Source organism: Heteronotia binoei, chromosome 6 (assembly GCF_032191835.1).
Source record: "Heteronotia binoei isolate CCM8104 ecotype False Entrance Well chromosome 6, APGP_CSIRO_Hbin_v1, whole genome shotgun sequence".
Lineage (NCBI taxonomy): Eukaryota > Metazoa > Chordata > Lepidosauria > Squamata > Gekkonidae > Heteronotia > Heteronotia binoei.
The window spans coordinates 87,131,653-87,154,383 of NC_083228.1; the positions used below are offsets into that span (position 1 = coordinate 87,131,653).

The 22,731-nt window shown below is 43.1% G+C and overlaps 1 protein-coding gene across 5 annotated transcripts in view; it reads right to left on the bottom strand.

The window, feature by feature from the left end:
• Positions 1-22,731, bottom strand: part of EPHB1 (EPH receptor B1) — a 481,329-nt gene that overhangs the window by 12,364 nt on the left and 446,234 nt on the right. For all 5 annotated transcript variants that reach the window (XM_060242065.1, XM_060242064.1, XM_060242066.1 and 2 more), the window contains 3 exons: positions 20,221-20,468; positions 19,113-19,328; positions 7,717-7,866 (listed from right to left, as the gene is read on the bottom strand). In XM_060242065.1, coding sequence (XP_060098048.1) covers positions 7,717-7,866; positions 19,113-19,328; positions 20,221-20,468 — 614 coding nt within the window. The remainder of the gene's footprint in view (positions 1-7,716; positions 7,867-19,112; positions 19,329-20,220; positions 20,469-22,731) is intronic.

Here is a 22,731-nt window from a genome sequence, read left to right on the forward strand (position 1 = left end):
AGAGTGCAGATGCTTCAAGACAAAGGTAGTCCCTTCTCTGTTAGGCAGCCACCACTCTCATTATCTCTGCCTGTCATGCTGGAGTACAGGACTTGCTCGAGTCACTGCACCTGGCTCATAATCCTTCTGAACATTTTCAAAGGGCCTGCAAGATTCCTAGTACCCAATTACCAGCACACTGGCTTCGCTTCCCATTTCCTCTCCTTCTTTCATGCTGGAAACTCCTTCCTACTACAGAGGCTTCAAATAAAAAAGGCAAGTTGACATCTTGCAGCTAGCATTTCCTAGCTTTTCTTTAGAGCTCCAGGGAGAGGGAGATTGGAGTCCACAAACTCTACCCCTTCTGTCTTGCATAGGCAATAGTGGCTCAGGTAATTCTGGCCTCTCTCATCATCTCAGCTCTCAAGTTCGAGATAAGAAAGAAAACCTAACCTCCACTATCCTTTCTCCAATAGTATTAGGGATTCCCTGTACAAATTTCTGCCTCACCAAAACACTGGGCAAACCCCATTGTTACCTTTTATTTTTGCATATCTCAGTAATTCCTCTGAAGAGAAGTTTGGTGATTACTCATTTATTAAAATAGTTATACTCCCACCTTTCAATTAATTGAATCCACAAGGCAGCTAATCAAATTTTAAAACCACAATGCACATGTATGTTGATTTTTAAAGCAAAAGTTTGTGGAAGGGAAAATATCATGCTCTCTGTACTTTACTTATCCAGCATACAGTTGTGCTGCTTGCCCTGCTAGTAAATATATTTCTTCATTCAAAGTCCAGGTGTACAGTCTGCTATGAAAGTGGTAATGGATGTTTTCCCTTATTTTCTATGCTGTCAAAAGGGAAAGAGGCTATGCTGCTCCTGTGTACCTGAGTGGACAAGAGAATCCTCTTCTCTTTCTAAATCACTGGGGAGAAAAGGACAGGCCCCACCTTCCTATCCAGCACCTTTTTTCACCCCTGCAGAAGGAGTTCTGGGGCAACATTAACTCAAGAATGTGAGGTGGAGCCATGGCTCACTGGGATTTGTTGTTGTTGTTGTTCAGTCACACAGTTGAGTCCGACTCTTTGCAACCCATGGACGAAGTCATGCTAGGCCCTCCTGTCTTCCACCATCCTCCGAAGTCTGCTCAAATTCGTGTTTGTTACATCAGTAATGCTGTCCAGCCATCTCATCTTTTGCCGTCCCCTTCTTCTTTTGCCTTCTGTCTTTCCCAGCATCAGGGTCTTCTCCAGTGAGTGCTCCCTTCTCATTTGGTGGCCAAAGTATTTGAGCTTCAGCTTCAGCATCTGACCTTCCAGTGAACAGTCAGGGTTCATTTCCATTAGGACTGACTGATTTGATCTTCTTGCAGCCCAAGGGACTCTCAAGATTCTTCTCCAGCACCACAGCTCAAAAGCATCTATTTTTTTGTACTCGGCCTTCCTTACGGTCCAGCTCTCACAGCCATACATTACTACTGGGAATACCATCGCTTTGACTATCCGAACTTTTGTTGGCATGGTGATGTCTCTACTTTTCATTATACTGCCCAGGTTCACCATAGCTGTCCTCCCAAGGAGCAAACATCTTTTAATGTCATGGCTACAGTTACCATCTGCAGTGATCTTTGATCCCAGAAATGTGAAGTCTGTCACTGCTTCCATTTGCCATGATGTGATGGGGCCGGATGCCATGATCTTAGTTTTTTTGATGTTGAGTTTCAAGCCTACTTTTGTGCTCTCCTCTTTCACCCTCAACAAGAGGTTCTTTCTGCCATTAGAGTGGTATCATCTGCATATCTGAGGTTGTTGATGTTTTTCCCGGCAATCTCAATTCCAGCTTGTGCGTCATCCAGGCCAGCATTTTGCATGATGTACTCTGCAGATAAATTAAATAAGCAGGGTGACAATATACATCCTTGTCGAACTCCTTTTCCTATTCTAAACCAATCAGTTGTTCCATATCCCGTTCTGACCGTTGCTTCTTGACCCTTATACAGGTTTCTCAGGACACATGTGAGGTGGTCTGGTACTCCTATCTCTTTAAGGACACGCCACAGTTTGTTGTAATCCACACAATCAAAGGCTTTAGCATAATCAATGAAACAGAAATAGACGTTTTTCTGATACTCCCATGCCTTCTTCATAATCCAACGAATGTTGGCAATTTGATCTCTAGTTCCTCTACCTCTCTGAAACCCAGCTTGAACTTCTGGTAGTTCCTGATCTACATACTGCTGAAATCTAGCTTGCAGGATCTTTAACGTGACCTTGCTGGCATGCAAAATGAGTGCAATGGTGCGATAGTTTGAACATTCCTTGGCATTACCCTTCTTTGGGATTGGAATATAAATTGACTTTTTCCAATCCTGTGGCCACTGTTGTGTTTTCCAAATTTGTTGACATAATGTGTGCATCACTTTAGCAGCAGCATCTTTTAGGACTCTGAATAGCTCAGCTGGGATACCGTCATCTCTGTTCGCTTTGCTGTTAGTAATGCTTTCTAAGGCCCATTTGACTTCACGCTCCAGGATGTCTGGCTCAAGATCAGTGATTTCACTGTCATGGTTGTCAAGGACATTGAGATCCTTCTTGCATAATCTTCTGTGTATTCTTGCCACCTCTTCCTGATCTCGTCTGCTTCTGTTAGGTTCCTACCATTTTTGTCTTTTATCATGGCCATCTTTGCAGGAAACGTACCCTTGATTTCTCCAATTTTCTTGAAAAGATCTCTTGTCCTTCCCATTCTTTTATTTTCCTCTATTGTTTTGCACTGTTCCTTCAGGAAGGCCTCTTTATCTCTCCTTGCTGTTCTCTGAAAATCTGCATTCAGTTGGGTGAATTTTTCCTTTTCACCTTTTGCTTTCCTTTTTTCCTCAGCTATTTGTAAAGCCTCATCAGATAGTAACTGCTTTATACTGAATGCCATGGGTCCATCAAGGTCAGTACTGTCTACTCAAACTGGAGTTGGTTCTGCAGGATCTGAGGTAGAGGAATTTCACATCAATCATTGCCTGCTCCTTTTAACTGCATGCAGAAGCTCCCAGGTTTAATCTCCAGTAAAAAAAGGTTCAGGTACTAGGTGATGTGACCTTGTAGAGATATTGCCAGTTAGAGACAGCAGTACTGACCATGACTGACCAATGATCTAACTCAATATAAGGCAGCTCCATGTGTCCAGTATCATTTTGTAATACGGGGGAGAAGCTATGACTCAGTGGAAGAATCTCTGCTTTGCATGCAGCAGATCCCAGGTGCAATCCCCCCCCCCCCCAGCATCTCCAGTTAAAAAGACAAGGCAATAAGTGATGCCAAAGACCCCAGGAAAGCCATTACCACTCAGAGGAGATAATACTGAACTTTTGATGGACTGATGGTCTGATTATGTATAAGGCAGTTTCACATGTGTGAAATACGTTCTGCAGGTTAGCAGAATTCTCCTTAGAATTTGAAGTGAGATCATTGGTCAGGCAGGGACAGCAAAGAAAACTCTCACTTTATGAATAATGGAAAATATGGACTGAACATCCCTAGAATTCAAATGCTGCACTTTTTATTTTAGCAGATAAGGGCAGTTAACATCCTGTAACAGGACACAGGACAGAGTCACTATACAGTTACTGACCTATATTTAAAGACTGTCTGCAAGAACTCAACTTCAAACAGGAAGCTTCAGCAACAAGAACATAACAGCCAGTCCAGAGCATGCTAAGTAGGTAATATTACAGTCTGTGGAAGGAGAAGACCAGAGGAGTAAAGGCATACTCTGAATCCACACAATTTGCCTTCATTCTCACAACAGTCTACTAAATTAATGAACAAGAATTTATCTATACTAAACATAACCAAATTTATAACAGAGTGACAGAAAGAAAAATATGTGCAGGAGTGTACGGGAAACCCAGAGTGCTATGTAATTATCTCTGTGCTAGGTGAAGTAAAATGTGTTCCTGGATCCTAAGAAACACATTAATTCCCTTTAGGCTAATATGGTTGTTCTGGAGAAGGTCAGAGAGGCAGAGAACAACATACTAAAAAAGCTTACAAGAAGAGGAGGGGAAAGACTTTCAAGAGAGATCCCACTTCCATGATGAAAGCTCCTCAGTATCATGGGGAACAAAAGTCTTGGACACAAACATATTTGTAAAACTGGAAACAATGCCTCCTTGAAGGGGACTTACCTCTTAGGTGATAACTGCATCACCTAGCTCCAATAATATAGCTATTGGGAGGACAGAGATGAGGACTTAATAGTATAGTGGAACTTTCAATCATTAGGAACTTAGAGAAATGGACTTGTGATGGACCACAAGGTCAGTTGCCTGTCTGTTGCAAAGGATATAGACATCATATATTGTTTAGATAGGATAGTATCACAGGGAAGGAATAAATGAATATAGGCACCAATAACACTGGGAAATGTACGTATATACTCGAGTATAAGCCGACCCGAATATAAGCCGAGGCTTCTAATTTTACCCTAAAAATCTGGGAAAACTTATTGACTCGAGTATAAGCCTATGTGTGTGGTTGTGGGCTCCAGGTTGTGTCCAGGTTGTGGGCTTCCTGGCTGGATTTTCCTGGTCATTGGTGGAAACAGGATGCTGAACATGAGATGGATACTCCTTGATCCAGTGCGACTCTAAACAGTGCTACATTCTGCACTTGGAACACTGGCCCCCACACCCCCACAATGCCTAACAGCATTGCTCTTTACTCAAAGCTTCAGAGGAAAAAAGCCCCACCAAAGTCTTGCTGGAGAGTGGTCCTGATCAGCGTTCCCTCTAAGCTGCAAAGTCCTGTGAGCAAGAATTCTACTTTGTGAGCTACTGGCATTAAAGTTGTGAGCTACTGCATAAATGAGTGTGCTCTGGGGTAATACTTCCTGAGCTAAGACAAAAATGTGCGAGCCAGAGGCTAACTATCTGTGAACCAGCTCACGCTAACTCACCTTACAGGAAACACCAGTCCTGATCCTGGCTCACCAAAGGCTGAATATTTCCAGTTCTAAAATCTACATTATTATTATTATTTACACTTTTTTGAGGGGGGGGGGAGATAAAATTAGAACAGAAACAGAACAGACGCATACATGCCCTTGTTTTAGAGCAAGCCCTTCATGGGGAGGGGGTCTCCCATTTTTTGACTTGTAAAACGCATCAGCCTTCCCCCCTCCTCCTGATCCCTGTGACCCCCCTCCATTCCTGACCTGACGGGATGGCCGGTCGTCGGCCCGCCTCCCCCTCACGCTGCCTCGGCGTGCCTAACCGGTTCGCCTCTCCAACGCACCCAGGGTCTGGCAGTCCAACGCAGCCGCGTCGTCGCAGGCGCCCGGTCGGTCGGTTCCTCCGCCACAGACACCCGGGTCAATGCACGTCAGCACGTGCGCCAAACCCGCTCTGCTGGCCTCCCGCCCCCTCCCCTCCGCGCTTCCTGCCAGCGGCACAAAGACACCTTGATTGCTACGTTCCCCTGCCTCGCTCCGATAGGGGGAGGGCCTCCCCAGCCCGCTGATTTAGGCAACCTAGGCGCGTGCAGAGGGAGGAAAGGGAGGGAGGGAAAGGAGGGCCTCTTTTTTTCTGAATCAGCACGGCTCTCAATGGCACAGCAGCCGGGCGCCCCCCCCTTCTTTCCCTGCACCACACACACGTCATCCCCGACTTTCACGTTTGGGAACCCAGCGCAAGCATCTCCCCCCGACAGGGGAGGGAGGGAGGGGGGAGGCTTCTGCAGTAGGAAGCCGCCAGCTGCCCGAAGGAAGAGGGCATCAGCGCCTCCCCCGTCAGTGCCCCAGAGGGGGCGCGCGCACGAAGCCTCTCTCTTTCTCCCCCCCTCCCTCGCCGCCAAGGCCGGACCGGGGCGCTGCTGCCGAGCGCGGGGATGCGGCCACTGGGCGCACAACGCCACCGCCTCCTCCTCCTCCTGCTGCCCGCTGCCGCCTTCTGCTTCCTGCTGCTGCCCGTGGCACGTGGAGCAGCAGGAGAAGCCTCGAGCAGGCGAGGGTCGGACGCCGCTTCCCCCGCCCCGAGCTGGGACTGGCCGGAAGGTATGCGCGACGCTCCGGAGCCCTGCCGGGGAGGGGAGGCCGGATAGAATAGTGACTCGAGTATAAGCCGAGGAGGGGGTTTTTCTGCCCAAAATTTGGGCAGAAAAACTCGGCTTATACTCGAGTATATACGGTATATATTTTTACTCAGGGCTTTTTTTGTAGAAAATGCCCAGCAGAAACTCATTTGCATATTTGGCCATACCTCAATGTCAAGCCAGCCAGAACTGCATTCCTATGTGTTCTTGCTAAAAAAAAGAAAAGCCCAGTTTCTACTGCTCCTTAATCCAAAACTTCAGAAAAGCATCTGTTTTACACACCTAGAGAGACAGAGCTATAACACTGAAAGGTTTTAGATTTCCTAGGCACTTTTCATAAGAAGATGTCAGCACAAAATTAATGGTCTCCTCTTGAACCAAAATGAGTCAGCACAAAATTAATGGTCTCCTCTTGAACCAAAATGGAACTAGACTTCTGTTGCTCAAAATTAAGGCTGAATTAAAATGGGGAGAAATTTTGTGAAAAGCTTCATCTCCCCTTCCTTCCTGAAGCACCTCCCCCTTTGGTGACTTTTAGATGAAACCTGTTGCTTGGGGACACAAAGTTTGCTGATTCAGAAAAACAGCAGAAAGTATTGTTTTTAACTATGATCTAGCAGAAAGCATTCTTATTGTGTAGCTAAATCAAACTGATAAGATGTCATTAAGAAGTCTGTTCTAAATAAGGGAAATAGTTCCTGTCTTTCCCAATTTGGCTTCATGATGCTGTCACACAACCAAATCTGACTGGTTGCATGATGACATGATGTGATCACACTGGCTATGGGAACCCTGAGTGGCTGGAATTACTTCAGAAAGAAGTCTGTTACACTAAAGCTATAATTTGGTAGAAGATGAATGTATAAACAGTCTACAGAAATGGACCAAGGATGTGTGTGAAACTTTTCACCACCATGAAACTTCCCTCTGAAAATCTTATGTTTGGAAACTGAGCACCGTCCTACCTCAAATCAAAAACTTCACACAGCAATATTCATTTATGGAGACAGGGAGAACCACAGAATTTCTAGGAATCATCTTAGAATCCATAAAAATATTCTGTGCCCTCAAACTGAGAACAGGATAGACAGACATTCATTTAAAGAACAGGAGGAATAAAGGAGAGTATATAGCAAAAGTCACATGGTAAAAGACATAAATAATAAAATATATAGTTTATATGTTAGAAATATAAAACAGGGAAATGCTGTTCTTTGGAGCTGACCACAGGCATCTGACTGGCTGACTGAAAAATATGCTGGACCAGATGAATCCTCAGTGTGATACAGCAGGGCTCATCTTACACTACCTTGTACTTTATAATGGGAGACCCTAGATCAGTATACAAATCTTTGCTAAAGGACAAAGTGCATGCATCTGTGAGACTATAAAACTATCTTCCATTTACTAGCTCAGAAACAGAATATTGTTCCAGAAGAAATACACACAAGTGCTTGACCTTTTTCATATAAACAATTTTAGTGTGTGTGTGTGTGGGGGGGGGGGGGGTTGGAATTCAGAATGGAGTTAGCAATGATATTCAAGTGACTCTTCCTGCAAATGTAATTGCCATACTTGAACTTTGGCCTTGAAACTAAAATGCAAAGATATGATTGTTGTAGTCTAAGGAAAGATTCACACCACTCACATCTTGATTAGACATATCCCAATAAGGTCTTTCCCCAAAGGACATTACTTCCCACATGACAATGCCATAACTCCATACATCACTGGCAGAAGTGAACTTGCGGTACGCAATGGCCTCTGGAGCTGTCCACCTCACTGGAATCTTTCCACCCTGAAGCAGAAGGAAAGAGAAACATTAACTTTGAGTGGCCAAGTTCACCAACAGTCATTCTGAATAAAGTTTTGCTTAGTCCACCGTACATGCAACACATGCAATTTTCACACATGTTCAAATGTATCTTCTCTTATTGACACTAGCCTAATATGGCCCTGGAGGTCCCTTCCAACTCTATGATTCTATGACCCTCAGTGTTTCATTTCAGGCTGTGTTTGAGTGGCACAGCACAACCTGTTAGCAGAAAAGAACCTTGATCATTCTTGCCTTTACATTTCCAAACAGAAAGATTTTCAAATGTCTAACAGGTCCTAATGCTGGGGGAATTCTAAGAATCTTCATAAGTATCAGCTATTCCAGAAAGGACATAACAAGATCTGGCTGTCAAAATTCCACACAGTTTAGTACAGACTGGAGAAGATGATGTGGGAAGCAGGGAGGACCATGCAAATGTTGTCTCTGTCGTAGCTTCCCTGACCAAATCTAGGAACTGAGGATCTGAACATCTGGACCACAGGTCTGAACTTTATTTCTGTATTTGGGTGGTCAGTGGCACCAGAAGTGTGACAAGTATACTGAGTAGCCAAGCAGATAAGACAGACTCTCACCCTTGTCCTTGCTCTCTGTTATATGTAGGTTACTTATAATCCTAAATGGCTTTGCAGGTTCCACATTCTTCTGGTTCAATATAATGTGGTGGGAAACTGCAACTGAGGTATGTCCAAAAGGTTGTTTCATATGTTAAACAGTGGTTTTCTAGTGCCTGAACATATATGTATAGACATACAACTTTCTTATGTACCTCTTACTATGCACTTCTATGGATACATGTACACCAAATTAAAAACATGTGGCATAAAACTGAAGACCCTGCCAAGTTCCTTAAATAACAGCTCATGTTTCAACAGCTGCCCTTCTTGAATTCCTTTGCACGAATACCCAGGACAGTAGCCGTCAGTATTAATTTACCAGTATTACAAGGAAAACAGAGATTAAAGGTCCTTGAGTCATGATCAAAACCACCTACCCAAAGCTCTCATTGTTGCTGCCTTGTCCATCACACCTTCTGCATAAAGGATCCAACAACTTGGATTCAAGCAGGCAATTCAATGTCAGGCAATTCAATCTGGAGAGCTACCATTGGCCACCCCTGGCCTAGGGTTATCCTAATGCTTTGGGCTCACTGCAAATCCAGATGATGTTTTAAAAAGATGGGGGGGGGGAATTAACATATTTTCAGCCAAATTAGCTATTTTAGTGCAGCTATATTAAGCATGACAATTATTGGAATTTAGGTTTGCATTATAGATATGCCCAGCAGAACAGAGACCTCCATCTAATGCAGGGTGTCAAACATGCGGCCTGGAGGCCAAATCAAGCCCCTGGAAGTTCCTATCAGGACCCTGAGCAACTGGCTGTCATTTGCTTCCTTCTGCATAGCAGCTTGCTTTGCAAAGGCTTGCTCAATTGCACAGGAGCTACAGAGCAAAGCCTCTGTTTTCTCCATTGACTAAGGCTCCTCCCTTGAGGAGGAAGGGGGAGGCAGAGCTTGCTTTGCTAGGCTCTCTCAATCACACAGTATAGCAACTGGTCCCCTGGGGAAGGAAGGAAAGAGTCAGAGCTTCCTTTGCCCAGTTCCCTGGATCCCATGGGAGAAATACAAAGAAAGCATCTTTAAGACCAACAAGTACTAATGTTTTAAGCATGTATTAAGTTTTTAAAAAATCTTTGTGTTTTTGTCCTTTTTAAAGTTTATATTTCTGCTATCTAATCTTAAATAGGAACACACATGAAATGGCCCGACCCAATATGGCCCAGCCCAACAAGATCTCATTTATGTCAGATTCAGCCCTCATAACAAAATGAGTTTGACACTCCTGATCTATTGCTTTAGTTCAGGGATGGCTAGAAGGTCACTCAGGGGTGATCAATTCCTCTCCAAGCAATTAAAAGTAACTCTCCTTCCTATCAAGCTATATCATCAGCTTCTCTTCTCTTTTTCCATGTGAAAGAGGCACTCACATGTACACAACTATGCTGTGGATGAGAAAACCACAGCACCAGCATCCTTTCATAGCTGCTTCTCCTCCTCCTCCTTGATAAGTGCACCCTTGCTCTGGGTGATAAAAGAGTGTGCTATTGACTCTTTCCCCCCTTCATTAAAGCCACTGCACTTTTTCCAGAGGAAACAGAGCTAGCTCCAAGTTACCTTGTGAGGTAGGTTCAATTAAGAGCAAGTCACTGGCATGAGGTTATCCAGTGAACTTCAGGGCTCAGTTGAGATTTGAACCCTAACTTCCTCCTACCTATCCTGTTGTCTGAACCACTGTATCACACATGCCTGATTTACACAATGAACACGAGCATTGATAGTTATTCCAGCTATCTCTTAAATCTAAACAGTTGCTAAATTAACAAACTCTCATTCCCATGAATGCCAATGAACAGGCAAGTGTTTTGGAAAGGACAATGTGTTTCCCACAGAGAATATGTAGATGCTCTTTCACACTTCCTAGCCCCCCAAACAGTGACAACAGCAGCTGCTTCCATGCACTTTTTTTGCATATAAATGAGAAAGAATGGTCTTCAGGGTTTTGGCCTGCATGAAACTTTCTCACTTTTCCTGTTTTGTATTGGGAAACACGCTAACTCCCCCTGCTTCAGGCACCATGTCTGAAGGAAGATGGCAAGAAAAAGGTGAGAAAGTGGAGTTGCCCTTGGCACAGAGATAGTTGAGTGAGCATACCAGATGAAGAGCAACAGGTATTTCAGTCACTGAGTCTAAAATTAATTAACTTCAAATTCTGGGAAGTAACTTATATGGGTTCCCTTTGTCAGACTGCATAACATGTTTGCAGAGATACATATATGTGTGAGTACTTCTGATTAGGGATGTGCAAAAAACCCCAAAACTGGTAAAATCTGGACAGGGTTATTCAGGGGCAAGATATTCAGGAAGGCTGAATATCCCCAAATATCAGATTCGGCACCCGAATCTGATTCGGGAGATATCCAGCTATTCCCAAGTATATGGCTCCATTATAACCTATGGGTCACTGAAGTCAATGACAAAATAGGGTATAATGAATCGCAGCTGAGGGGGGCAGAGCATTTGAGAGAGAGGCCCCAAAATAACAGGCCAGTTGCAGGGGCCTCTCTCCCACAGAACCCTCAAGTTTCAAAAAGAATGGACCAGAGGGTCCAGTTCTAGGGGTACCCAAAAAAGCCCATTTCTCCCTGTGGTGGGGGGAAAAGCAATCAGTCACTTTCCCCACCGTAATAACAGTGGGAAAAGTGACTCTGGGGAGGAGGGGGTTTGAGGGAGAGGCCCCAAAATAGCAGGGCAGCTGCAGGGGCCTCTCTCCTACAGAACCCCAAAGTTCCAGTGGGGAGAGGCACCTGAAGTGCTTGGGAGAGGTGTAGATAATAGGCTTGGGTCTGTTAGCCTTTCCTTCATAATGCTCAGGAATATGGATTATCAGGAATCATAGCTGTTGATCAGCATGAGTATGATTATGCGATTGTGTATCTAGTGCAGCAGAGACTGCAGACAATTTTTGGTGATCCATGGACTGTCCCCAGGGCTCTTTGGATTACCCCTATTCTGTCCAGATACCAGCTTCCTGTTGAGTCCTGGATGGTATTTTTATTGTTAACAGATTTTGATCCAGAAATAACTCAGTCAGTTGCAAAATAGTTGGCAATAGTGATCTCTTTTAAATGCTGCTAAAATAAAACTAGCCACCTAGTGGGAAGGGCGGGATATAAATCTTAGATAAATAAAAAAAAAATAAAAAAAATATTTATCCTGCTGACCTTATGAGAAACTGTATAGATCCACGGTTATATTTTATTCAATGTATTTTAGACTTTTACGAGATGCATGTCTTTTATTGTTTTGGTAACTTTGCCTTTTTGCCTGTTCTGTCATGTTTTCTAACATTGTATTAAGAGCCCTGTAAGCTCTTGGAGAATTGGCTACATCAGGGGTGTGTGGTCTAATATGCAAACGAGTTCCTGCTACAAAAAAGCCCTCAATATATTGGTTTTATGCTCAAGACCTTTGATCATATAAGCTTAAAAATAAAGAAAAGGAGTTTCCTGGGAGTAAACCTCATCAATAGACTTATTTAGGACTGCTCTCTGGATAGTCAACTTCTTCCTACTGTTGCTGTGCTGTACTAGCAAGAACACTGAAGAACTGGCTGTATTTAGTTCACCCAGAGGCAGGCAAGCAGGATATCCCATATGTTTAACTGGGGGAAGGTGCACGATATCTCAACCCAATCCTGAGAAATCTTCTCAACCTGAAAAATCTTCTCAACAACAACAAAATCTGTTCAATGGACCTGACATTTATCACAAGGGTTAGCATGCATCTTCCTTGAGCTGTTCGTCTGTTCCTGGTTATTCTGCAACAAGAGGCATTACTCTGTACTGCTGCGTTACATTGCAGGAGAGAAGATACCAGGAAGGAAATAAGCAGCAGCCAGAGCATGTGCACTGTTAGAAAGCAATTATCTTGTTTCCATGTAAATGATTCATACCATAATTAAAACTAATGGGGGTGGAAGGGAAACATAGACAAAAAGTGTGACACTAACTTTGCTCTATTGGAACTACTGGCTCAATTTTTCAGTGGCTTTTCAATGATGCATGGCAAAACAGATTTGGTCTTTGTAATAAAATACCTATTTTAAATAACTGAAAAGGAGAAATTTGCTTAAAGGTTGTTTTCTTCTACCTTTTCCCCAGAGTGAGCTACGGACCTGCTATGGGAGGCAGTGATGTAATTGCAGGCAGTGCATCATTTCCCAGCTGCTGGGAAGACCATTTGTGGCATAAATTAACTGCAGAAATACAGATGAGAGAATCTGTTTTCTCTCCAGGAGTGGGAGAGGCCACTTTATGTCCAATTCAGGCAAGCAGTATTGGATATTTCAAAATTCACACTGATCTACTTAAATGGACCACAGTATGCAGCTTGGAGAAAACAGCAGAGTTCCCTGTTCAGCCATGGATGGCTGATTCAAAGATAGCTGCTTAGAGTCTCACTTGGTGAACAGTGATCTAGCTCTATTGACAATTCCATTGCTTAACATCAGGAGAGAACCAACTCTTCAGGACCACTGGAATTTATGTCATTTACATGAGCTGGCTGTGTGTGTGTGTTTGGTCTCAGACTTCCAACCTAGCATTCAGTTTCCAAGTGTACAGTGACATCAGTCATGTGCTTCATTTCAAGCTAGCCAATATAAATTCCAAGGAGTGCTCTTAAATCCTTTGAAGCAGGGACCATTTCTATCTGCTAACTGAACTAGTTAAAAGGCGTGTCTTGTAGGTCATTTGAAAGGAAGGCAGATGAAAGATTTAAGATGGGAAGGGAATTCTGGGGCTATTATAGATCTAAAGGGGTTCCAGGTTAGCAGGTTCTCTGACACAACCCATTAGGGTGCTTAAACTGCATTTTATCTTTCACATAAGATGTGATGTAGCGACTAGAATGTTGGATTATGATCAGAAAGACCTGGGTTCAAACCTCCATTCTGCTAGTGTCAGAAGCTGCTGAGATTCAAACTAACTGTCTCATAGGGCTAAACACCACACCAAGGATGTTTGTGCCAATTTCCTGTCTTCTCCTTTGCATAATGAAATTCCAGCAGGAAACATAATTGAGGATGCAGAATTCTGGCTGTAATATAAAACAACCACCAACCAGCTGCCATTTTATGGTATGAGGAACAAATCGGACAGGCCTAGAAAGTTTTCAGTTTTAAAAGGAACAAAATCAAAGTTTATTAATGATTAACATGGAGATATGGAGTTATAAATTTGAACACTGTACAAGCCAAGGAAGGAAATGGCTTACTACTATGTTACATTCTAAATCAAGATTGTTACCCTTAAAAATGGTTGTAATTCAACAACTCTTTCTCAGAATTGCATGGGATTAAATGACTAGTCTGATCTCTCATGCTATCTTTAATACACTCTCCCCTTCAGCTAACTCTTCAGCTATTCTCCAACTATTCTTTCCTTTAGCTATTCTCCAACTAATACTTTAAATGGTCAGAATCCAACCCCTGACAGACAAAATTAACTGTCAGTGCACATGTGTGCACGCACACACAACTTCTTCAGTTTTCCAGCATTCACTGATGTTCATTGAAATGAAAACTTTGCCATCTTCTGTAGTAAATCGCATAAGAGCCCTGCTAGACCAGAGCAATAGTCCATCTAGTCCAGCATCCTGTCTCACAGTGGCCAACCAGTTCCTATGGACAGCCATCAACAGGACACAGAGGCAAAGACCTTCCCTGATGTTGTCTCTTGGCACTGGGATTCAGAGGATTGGTGCTTCTGAATGTGGAGGTTCCCTTCAGCCACCATGGCTTGTAGACATTGATAGATTTATCCTCCATGAATCTATCCAGTCCCCTTTTAAAGTTGTCTATGCCTATATCCTTTGGCAGTAGATTCCACATTTTACTCTCTGCATAAAGCATTATTTTCTTTTACCTGTACTGCCCTTCAGCTTCATTGGATGCCCTTGAGTTCTAGTCTTTTGGGAGAGGGAGAAAAAATTCTCCTGGTCAACTTTCTCCTCCCCATGCATAATTTTATAAACCTCTATCATGTCACCCTTTAGTCAACTCTTTTCTAAACTGAAAAGCTATAGACTTTTCAGTCTTTCCTCATAGGGAAAGTGTTCCAAATAAGGGTGTGCAAAAAAAAAAAAAAATCCAGTAAAATCCAGATTTGGGAAGATATTTAGGAGGGCCAAATATCCCCAAATACCAGATTTGGCTATTCCCAAATATATGGGAGATAATTGGTTATTCCAAATATATGGGAGATAGTTGGTTATTTCCAAATATATGGGAGATAACTGGTTATTTCCAAATATATGGTCCCATAATATTCTATGGGCCATTGAAGTCAATGGCAAAATAGGGTATAGGAATTGTGCCTGGGGGTGGGAGGGTGTTTGATGTAGAGCCTCCAAATTTGCAGGATAGCTGCAGGAGCCTCTCCCAAACAGAACCTCCAAGTTTCAAAATGATTGGACAAGGGGGTCCAATTCCCACCACTGTTCTCTGTGGGCTATTGAAGTCAATGGCAAAGTAGGATATAATGAATGGCAGTTGGGGGGCATAGGGTTTGAAGGAGAGGCACCAAATTTTCAGGGCTGCTTCAAGTGCCTCTCCCCACCAGAACCCCCATGATCCAGAAAGATTGGACCAGAGGTTCCTATCCAAGGGACACCCAAAGAGAGTCATTGTTCCCTATAGTGGGAAAAACTACCTCAGGCAGCAGTCAGATTCTCCTAGAGGATCTCTGCAGTGGAAATTCAATTGTGGTGAGGGTGCCTGCTTACAAGAAGCATAATTGTGCTATATGCCCAGCAGAACAAGTGCCACTGTGGTAGTGGCAGTGCAATGCACAGGGCCTTAGTTTAAATTAGATAATCTCTGTGATTCACAAATTGGGGTAGGGGTTTTCTGCAGGGATTGCAGCACAGAACCAGTGCATTGAATGCACTAGTGCTAAGCAGCAGAGAAGAGGCATGGACTTTCTGCATGCAAAGCAGTTGCACAGCCCTACAGAACAAACACCTGTGGGGAATCCTTTAACACTAACTCAGCCTCCTTAGGTGCAGCTCAGTATATTACAGCAATATAACTTTCCTAGCAAAACAAGGTCTGCCCCCCAGCTGCCATTCATTATACCCTATTTTGCCATTGACTTCAATGGTCCATAAGGTATAATGGAGCCAAGTATCATCAAATCAGTATCTGGCGGCATTCAGCCAGCCATATTCAGCCCCTGAATAACATCAGACAAACTGATTTGGCTTTGTTCAGGGTTTAATACAGCCGAATCAGCTGTTATTTGGGGGTTTATTTGGTTCAGCTGAACCGAATGCAACTCTCTAATCATCTTGGTTGCCCTCCTCTGCTCTTGTTCCAGCACTGCAATGTCCTTTTTGAGTTACGGTGACCAGAACTTTACACAGCATTCCAAATGAGGCCACACCACAGATCTATACAAGGGCATCACAATATTGGCCATTTTATTCTCAGCCCCTTTCCTAATAATCCCTAACACAGTTTTGTGACATTTTCACTGAGCTCTCTACTATGACCCCAAGATCTTTTTGCCTCTTAATTTCAGCAAGATCAGACCTCATTAGCCTATACTTGGTGGGGATTTTTTTGTCCCAGTGTGCATCACCTTACACTTACCAACACCGAACATTATTTTCCACATTTTCAGCCACTCACCTAGTTTGAGGAGGTCCTCTTGGAGCTCTTAACAGACAGCCTTGGGTTTCACCATCCTGAATAATGTTGTGTCCTCTGCAAACCTGGCCACTTCACTACTCACCACTAGTTCCAGATGATTTATGAATCAATTAAATAGTACCAGCCCCAATACTGATCCTTGTGGGATCCCACTGCTTACTTTCCTCCATTGTGAGAACTGCCCATTGACTTCTACTCTTTGTTTTATGTCATTTAACCAATCCATAAGAGAACCCTTCCTCTTATCCCATGACTGCTAAGCTTACTCAGGGATCTTTGGTGAGATACCTTGTCAAAAGCTTTTTGAAAGTCTAGGTATATAAGAAGAGTTGGATTTATACCCCATTCACTTGGAGACTCGGAGTGATTTACAATCACTTTCTCTTCCTGTCTCTACAACAGACACTGTGTAAGGTAGATGGAGACGAGAGTGCTCTGAGAGAGCTGCTCTTAAGGGAACAGCTCTGAGAAAATTGTGACTGACCCAGGATCACACAGCTGCTGCATGTGGGGAATCAAACCTGGTTCTCCAGATTAGAGTCCACCACTCTTAACCACTACACCAAACTGGATCTGTAGAATCTGCTATCTTGGGTGGTTCTACCCCTGCCCCCCTCCCCTGCCCCCAAAAAGGTTAAAGAGGTATCAATCAGAGGTGCTTTAAGCATAGATTATTCTTACATAGAGCTAAGATGTCAAAACTAGATGATCCACCAGATTCTTTTCAAGTCCATGGTTGCTGTAATGCCTAAACTCTGTTAAGTAACAAAAGCTACTAGTAATCTATACTGATAAACTGCAGTACTTGCGGAACTTAGCTACAGAGCTCCACATTTCAGCAAGATATCCATCAGAGTCCTTTGAGCTAACTGTGAAACTAGAGTCTGCAAGGTACAATATGATCACAAGGTCAGCCAAGACCATACTGACTTGCTATAGTCATCTGCCAAGAAAAAAACAAGCTTCTCCCTAAATGAGAGAATTTATTGTAACAGCTGAACTGGACTGCCTGACTTTGATCCCATGCAGAGCTAATAAGATCCCAGGAGAATCAGTTTTGACAGGCAAAACCACATGGGGTAGGAAGGGCTAAACCCTCTTCTCCATACTGTGGCTCCAAACCAAATCAGAGGCCTTGATTAGGATTGTGCATTTGATTATATCTGAGCTGAAATTAAACCCAGAATTAGCTTTTTCAGGTTGTCTTGTGGATTTATGAAATGACCTCAAATTCTGTGAGTAATGAAAATTTATCTCCCAAAATTTCAGAATTGTTTTGGTTTCAGGGAGGCAAAGAACTAGGAAGAGAGGGAGAGAAGAATTTAAATTTTAAAAGGACTAGAAGCCTGCCTAATAGCTGATACTCAGGTAGACAGAGGCCCGGTCTACTGCCTTTGGGAATAAAAGTACCATTACTGTCTGAGTACTAGTGAGGCCAGGTCTACCCATATGAAATAACGGGGTACTTATTTCCAATGGCAGCTGCTGCAAGAAATCTCTCAACCCCACCTACCTTACAGGGTGTTTGTTGTGTGTGTGGGGGGGAGGGAAGGTAAAGGAGATTGTGACTGCTCTGAGACTCTGAGATTCAGAGTATAGGGTGGGATACAAATCCAATCCAGTATCTTCTTCTACCCAGTCATCAGTATTAGGTGGGGCTTCTAGAATCATAGGGATTAATAGAATTGTAGAGTTGGAGGGGACCTTCAGGGTCATTTAGTTCAACCCCCTGCACAGTGCAGAAAAATAACAAATACCTTCCCACACACACACACCAGTAACCCCAGATCCATGAGCAGAAGATAGCAAAAAACCTCCAGGTTCTCTGGCCAAACTGACCTGGAGAAAGTCCCTTTAAAATTTAAGAGATGGAGATGTTGACTAATAGCTGTCTGCTGAGGTCATCTTCTTCTCTCTCCCTCCCTGCTCCTACTGTCTCAAGGAGAGAACTGGAAAAATGGTCCCAAATTTGAGGGACTGGAGAAAAATCCCAAAATGGCAATGGGGGTTCAGAAACTTCAGGATAACAAAAATCTTGCCACTCCCAAAATCTGGACCTGAAATTAACATGAAAAATTTTGCCATGCACATCTCTCTCCCTGATTAACAGCAATTTAACTTTAAAAAGAACTGAAAAGATAGGATCATGGATCTTTCCACATAAGCTGGTTTGGTCTGTTTTGCTGTTATAACTCTCAAAAAGTGTGATCACTCTTATCTGATAGATTTTCATACAAATGGAGCATTTAAATTCTTCACTAAAAGGCTATAGTTGCTGTCTGAACCACACATTAAAACTTTTCCATGTACTTGTGGTGACGTCCTGCTCCCAACTTGTGTCATTATACCACTGAGAGGTGGCGTACACTGCAATAGGAGACCCTGGACTTAATGAGCTGTTGGCAAGCTCAGATGTGATAGAGGAGGAGTGCTATCTTAACATTAACATAAGATCCAGAAAGAGCACATTTCCAGTGTCTTCAAAATTTCATTTTTAGCTCAATGGCAGTGAGGTGGCTGTTATGATGAGCCTATCACATCCTGATCATGCATGCTATTTTGCTGTCCCCTTGAATTGCCATCTGCTATTGTCACCTGTTTTCTGGCAACAGTTTCTTAGGAGAGAGAGTTTTTTCTGTCCTCTTTACTTTTTTTGTCTTGCGTATTTAAAATTACATTTCTTCAGGAGCCAAGATTGTCTCTTAAAATATGAACGCCACTGGACCTGATTCTCATTATCTCCCACCCAATCATTTTGTGTAACAAACATCAGAATGAATGTTCACATCACTCCATTTTGTATGAAAACTAAAATGGGTGAGAATGTAATATTACTGCAGTTCTTATCACTGCTTGAATGTTAACTGTTAGAAATCACACAACTTCTCTTATCAGTCCACAGTAATTATTAAATGCAAAGAATGTGGTGGTACATACCAATGAACTGGTGTATGTTGGGTCCGAGGTATCATCTTGTAGGTAGCGTGAGAGTCCAAAGTCAGATACTTTGCAGACCAAGTTGCTGTTGACCAGTATATTCCTGGCTGCAAGATCTCGGTGGACATAATTCATTTCTGCAAGGTACTTCATACCAGCTGCAATCCCTCGTAGCATTCCCACTAACTGGATGACTGTGAACTGCCCATCATTTTGCTACATTTTGAAAGTGAAACACCAGAGTCAATATGTGTTCAGAGTTAACAAAGAACGCAGGCTCGGAAGAATCTGCTACAGGCTAGGAAGACATTTGACACAGGAAGGGCAATCTGGACAGATAGGGATGCTGAGGAATGATTCTAGGAGTTAGGGTAGCTCAGAGGCCATGGTTGAAAGAAGAGGTCAGAAGAGGCAGTAGGCTGACAAAGAAGGAACCTGAAGAAACCTCTGGTCAAGGAGAAACAGTCCTGAGATAAATGGCAAATAACATAAGGAGATGAAGAAAGGAAGTGGCAACAAAAAGCAGGATTTGTTCAAGGGCAGGAAAAACCCTGTAGTGGAGTCAGCAAGGGGATGGGAGGAGAGCTAACAATAACGAAGAGAGCTTTTGTGCTCAAAATCACAGCTGCTGAAATGTTGTAAAAGTTTGGAGGTTTGACAATCTTTCAATGCACGTTTACAGTGGGGCTTGACTTCTAATCAGCATTAGCTATTGTGAGCGTGGGATCCCAGTGTAATTGGCTTGGATCCTCTGACATCATTCCACTGGCACTTATCTCTGGCTACTGTGGGGGGCTTTCCTCCACTGCGCTGCTCATTTCCTTTGCCACTAGCACTTCTGTGAGTGCAAGATCAATGTTTCTCAAGCAGCCCTTATGCACACTGAAGGGTTAGTAGTAAAAAAGCAAGCCCTGCAGTGGAGGAAAGCCTCTGCAGTGGCTGGGAACACAAGGGGAATTATGTCACAGGACCCGAGCCATGGCCTTAGATTCATTAATTGAAGTAAAATGGTATGGATTTTGGCATGTAAGGCCTGATGTCTACAGGCAGCATTATCACGTGAGCTAATTCCTTGAATTACATTACTTTTTAAAAAGTTAACACTTACTCGTAGGAAGGAGTCCAATGCTCCATTTTCCATAAATTCTGTGATAATCATCACTGGTCGGCTTTTGGTGACCACCCCTTCCAGCCGAATGATGTTTGGATGATCGAACTGACCCATGATGCTGGCCTCACTCAAGAAATCCCGTCGCTGCTTTTCTGAGTAGCCAGCCTTTAATGTTTTAATAGCCACGTAGATTTCTCTCTTTCCAGGCAGTTTCAGGCGCCCTTTATATACTTCGCCAAACTCCCCTGTAATGGGACAGATACAAATCACAACTAATTTTGTCTAACCCAGCATTTTAAAGGGAAATGTCATGAATTAACAAACCACTCATTTGGGTGCCTGTAACAGCAAGGTGCTTTCTAAAATATTTAAAATAATCCTGGAAACCTATTTTTTTTTTTAAAAAAAATACCCACCCCTACGTAAGGTGGGCAGGTGAAACAGAGGATAAGGCCCTGGGGCCTTTATTAGCTGCCTAGAAGAGGATGGTTTTGGCAGGTTCAGGTTTTCCTGCCTCTTTAGTGCTAAGAGGTGACAAACTGTATTTACTGATTTTTCCCTGGCCTGTACAACTACAAAATATCTAGAAGTTCTGTCTTCGTTTCAACTTATTTTGCCTATCCAAGATGCCACAGAAAAAAAAATATTAAAGGCCTTTATTGAAAGGATGCTACCCTGACAGCTCTGTTTGTCTACTCTACATGCACACACATATCTTTGACAATTCATTAATCTGCATTGTACTCAATCAACAATTAATTAAACAGCATTAAACTTGATGGTGCAATTGTTACTTTTTAAAAAGGCATTGTAACACTGTGATCTTATGTATACTTAAGAGGAAGTAAAGCCCACTGAATTCAGTGAGATTTTTTTCCTGCCTGTTTTAGACCTTTTTTTCATGCCTGTTTTAGACCAGGCAAGCATGAAAAATTTAACTTTTCCAGGTGACAAAAGAGAAAGGCGAAAAAAGAGAAAGAAACAGAGGGCAGAAAAGTGTAAGTCTGTTTTTAAAGCACAGCAAAAGAGGCAGCTTGCTCTTGGAGCTTTTGTTCCCAGTCCTGGTGACCTACTATCTTCTTCTACCCTTTCTCAAAAAGTAAGAAAGGCACAGCTGTGCAGTGCTCAAAGGATTTGGTATGGTGACAGAAAGAGTGGAAGAGGAACAAAAGAGGCTTCCAGATAGCAGTTCCTCCAATGGATGCTGTGCCAACACAGGGAACATGCCAAAGAAGAGGCACTTCCTACTGGAAAGGTTGAAGCACTGATTGAGCTACCTTAGTGCCATCTTGCTGATGCTGCTGGTGCATTTTGAACTGGTAATTATCAGAATTGGGAATCAGCTTGCAGGAGATAAGCATACCAAACCAGCATGCCTGATCCTTGCAAACAGCTCCATCTGGAAGCACCCTTGGAAGAAAAAAAAGCAGATCTGAAGTACTGAAGGTACACAACAAGCAATGGATGCAAATGAGTTGGCTGTCACAGACATGCAACTGACTAGAAGAGGGCTTTAAAAAGCAGAGATGGATAAAAGTAGGGTTCAGACAAAATATGCATGGGGATAGGCCAAGGCAACAAGCAGATGTTAGTCTAACACCCATCCCTGATACAGACACCAGATGACACAACAATTGGTGTACAAAAGAGGTAGGCAGAAAGTAGGGTTGCCAGTCTCTCCTGGACCACCACCTAGGTAAAGAAAGCTGTACTGGGTGGACCCTGGCATTATACACCAGGGCACTCTTTATGTCTATAGTCAGGACAGTTTATGCCTTAATGATACCTTGAGCATGCTCGTTGGCTCTGTAAATTCAATGCACACTGGCAGACAACAAGGATTCTAGCAAATTCTAGATTGTACCATGTCTGCATCCAATATTGTGGAATCTTCCCCTAATAGTATCCCACCCCGCCGTGTTTCCCAAGTTTGTCTCTGAAATATCACCATATTGTTGATTGAAATCCCCAATTTTGTACTGTTTGTTTTTAAATATAACCACCAAGCCCTGATAATTTTGCTCAGTCTGGGGAGAGAGAAAGAATGTAACCAATTTCGCACCCATCCTACGCCACTCTGACGTTCCTCTTTTCAGCGTGGCATCCTTCTGATTTCCCACTATCTGCCCCAGGGCTTCAGCAAAGATTGGCATTTTTGCACGGCAAAGAGAAACTGGGTTTTAGCAGTTTCTCTTTGCCATGCAAAAATGCCAATGCAAGCTGAAGTCCCAGGGCAGATAGTGGGAAATCAGAAGGACCCCACACTGAAAAGAGGAACATCAGAGCAGCGTAGGGTGAGTACGAAATTGGTCTATATTGCTTGCTATTAACATACATTTAGTGGCAATTTGGTATTGTATTGTGACTGAGCAATACCTACAAAGCTGCTTTCTTCATGGGGATGGATCTCTGAGACATGGATCACCATAACTTGGTTAAGAGAACATGTGGGGCTAGTGATTTATGCAGGGCTTTTTTTGGTAGAAAAAGCCCAGCAGGAACTCATTT